The sequence below is a fragment of the Armigeres subalbatus genome, chromosome 2 (assembly GCF_024139115.2).
Source record: "Armigeres subalbatus isolate Guangzhou_Male chromosome 2, GZ_Asu_2, whole genome shotgun sequence".
In the NCBI taxonomy this organism is placed as follows: Eukaryota; Metazoa; Arthropoda; class Insecta; order Diptera; family Culicidae; genus Armigeres; species Armigeres subalbatus.
This window is the reverse complement of record NC_085140.1, coordinates 421140204-421143412: the sequence shown is the minus strand read 5'-3', so window position 1 is coordinate 421143412 and position 3209 is coordinate 421140204. Positions and strand designations below refer to the sequence as shown.

Below are 3209 nucleotides of genomic sequence, written 5' to 3'. Positions count from 1 at the left end.
TATTCCTTCTTTCTTCTTTTTTCTAACTTTTTCCTTCTTTTTTTTTTCTTCCTTGTTTTGCTTCCTTTCCTTCTTCTTTCCAGCTTATTCTTCTTCCCTCTTTATTCTTTCTTTTATTCCTCATGAGGTTTTTAGCCCTGGGCTGATTCACACCAAAAGCTCTTTCTTCTTTCTTGTTTCTTATTCCTTCTACTTTCTCCTTTTTTTCTTTCTTCCTTCTTCCTTTTTCTTTCTTAGTTTCTCTTAGTAGTCCTTTCTCAATCCTTGCTTCTTTGTTTCTTCTATTTTTTCTACCTTCTTTCTTCCTCTTTCCTCCTTCTTCATTCTCGCTTTGTCTATCTCATTTTTCAATTTCTCCTCATTTTCCCCTTTTCTCACTTTTCCCTTCTCACTTCTCTCTTCTAACTTCTCACCCAAGTAATATTTTAAGTTTTATAATTTACTACAAGAGTAATTGAATCCTACAAACAATAAATCCTTAGTCAAGGAATTTGCTTCTTCATCTTTACGCCAAAACCTCTTGCAGAATAGTATCTGCCTAGTTGGCCCACTCTTGCAATAGTTATAGAGGGTAAATGTAAGACGGACTTCAAGATCAAAATATTACAGAATATAAACACGAGCTCGGCACCAAAACCATTCGAAATCCATTTGCATACTACTATTAAAGAGAGTTGGCATCATTTAAAATCATTACTAAGCCAATTAATCTCGATGCCTGCGGAATTCGCTAGATCTGGTTTTTATTTAAGCAACCATGTGAATAATAATACGTTCAGTTGCAACAAAATAAATTAAAGTTTATTGTATATGAAACCATAGTTACGTATTCTACTCTAGCAGCATAGTAGATAATCCGTTTATCTGTTTCACTTGCATGTAAAACCACTGAAGGTATGCAATCTCTGTACAAATTAAGTACTGTTTCTGATTGAGTTGAATGCAAGTTTTTACTGTTCTTACAATCGAAGTCACTACATAGAAAAGCTTTACATTCTCTTTAAACATGTATACCAAAGATCCAAACTCAACTAAGCAAGGTAATGTTCTTATAAGCTAATGTGGAAATTTGATCACTTAAAATGATAACAAGTCTGGAAAATAAGATGATACTTTTTAATTCAAATCCGCCACTTCAGATGTGTTTTTTCTAGACGATTCCCTTTAATGTTCCAACACATGCATCAAGTATGAGGAAGAAATTTTATTTGGACGCAATATTTTTTTTTCATGATTATTATTCTTAAGACTTCTATCTCTATTCTTCCTAAATCACAAAAACAAGGTTAAGATGCGATTACATGTATTTTTATTGAAATTGCAACTGGTTTTTTGTACTGCTATTACATCGCTAAACTTTATTTTTACTTTATTATTACTTCCCTCAACTGGAAATTATCGCTTCACTGCTTAGGCCGTTTTTACTGGTCGTTATTTATTCCAAATTTTGACAGTAGATCAATAATTTTGGGCCTATCTACTGTCAAAATAGGGAATATACGACGACCAGTGAAAGCGGTCTAAGGATTTGCATTTGCACAGTTTTATTAATTAATTCAGTGTTATGCCATGTCAACGGATAATATCGTGAGTATACAGACTAGGCGAGTTGAGGTTTTAGAAGATCTTTTATAATAGTGGAGAAATTTCAATAAATCCGTTTTTAGTTTTGATCTTATCATCTTTTGTCCGTTTGTATTCACAATCAGATTTTTTTTTACAAATTTCCGTTTATTTTTATGCACATCAGAACGTCGGCACTTTGGGGCAGATTTCATGAAAAAAATTTCTAAATAAATGTAAATGTACATGACATTTGTGATCTCATCAAATGTGGACTATTTATATATTATTTAATATTTCGCATGTCATTTAATTTTAATTACTTTTTTCCTGTGTAGAGCAGTGAAATTTAATAACGATAAAAACTATCATCTCGGACATTTGAAATCTTTTCTGTAAATCGATTATGAAAAAGATATTTTATTAATATTTACAAATTACAAATGCGAACAAGTTATCATTGCTGCAAAGGTGAATTAGTTTTGTGCGTTTCTTCTATGTCGGTTTCTTATCCAGTTGTAAATCATTTCTCAGTGTCCGATTTGTGTACTGACGAGTGGAACAAAGTCATGCTTCAGTACTTCTGGTGAATGATTGATTATAAAATAATTTTTGCTCCCATTATTATTTTTAATGTTTTTATTACGGATTTTGGTTGGGATGTACTGAATAAATCACAGATCGTATATTATTATTTGTGTGTTTGTGTTTAAGACCGAAGAACACATATGTGGATTGAAATAGATGGTTAACTAATCAGTTCTTCAGAATTTGATTCCGTTCTGCTCGGCTTCGGCACGGTACTGCTCGATGTATTTACCCTCGGGATCGTACCGATCCCGCAGGGTCTTCCATTCGGTTGGGCGGTTTTCGCTCAGATAACCGAAAGCCCTGATGGCTCCATCTCGTTGCTTTTCGCTGCACTTGGCGCAGTTCGTCTCGAGAGCTTCCGGCAAGATTTTCTTCAGTTCGTTTCCTTCCGGTGTGCAGCGGCCCTCATCCATCAGGCACTGGTAGTAGTTCTTGAATAGCCGGTCCGATTTGAGGATTTCGTCCACATCGATGTTGTCGAACTTGCTGGTATACAGCTCCTGGGCGGCCACTACGGCGATCAAGGCGAATACGGCAACGAAGAATTTCATTTTGATAGCTGCAAGAATAGTTCGAAATACTGTTTTACACGATCTGAATTATTGAATTCGTACTAATTCTTAGAGATACTTACTGATGTGATTTGCTTGAGAAGATGTTGTGAAATATGCCTAATCTGGAATCAGCAATTGGTTTATATACTTGAAAACACTCAAATGGAAATTCAGCGTGAATCGCCCAAAATTGCCTATGACCCATCTACTGACGTCGGTTCGATCAAGGATTTTCTTCGCCCCATCTCTAGGAGGTGGAGGAGGTTGACTGCACGTGTAACCACTTAGATTTTCTTTCAATGGATTGGTGCTCTTAGCTACTGGCACTTAGGTTGCCGAGTCACGAGACGTCTCGAAATTTCGTTTCCCCATTCGCAAGCAGAAAAATATAATTGGTTCATTGGATTCTCTAATTTGAATGTATGATTCTATGAGCATAAAACCAAGTGGCGGCTGCATCGGTCATGGCGAAAAAAATGCGCCAAAAGAAACCGGCAAGGG

The 3209-nt window shown here is 35.6% G+C and overlaps 1 protein-coding gene across 1 annotated transcript; it reads right to left on the bottom strand.

Moving 5' to 3' along the window:
• Positions 1 to 1806: 1806 nt before the first annotated feature.
• On the bottom strand, positions 1807 to 2874 carry LOC134213441 (ejaculatory bulb-specific protein 3-like). Its single transcript, XM_062692499.1, has 2 exons — positions 2789 to 2874; positions 1807 to 2713 (listed from the first exon to the last, which is right to left on the bottom strand). The coding sequence occupies exon 2, from the start codon at positions 2703 to 2705 to the stop codon at positions 2328 to 2330; it is 378 nt and encodes a 125-aa protein (XP_062548483.1). The 5' UTR covers positions 2706 to 2713; positions 2789 to 2874; the 3' UTR covers positions 1807 to 2327.
• Positions 2875 to 3209: the final 335 nt, after the last annotated feature.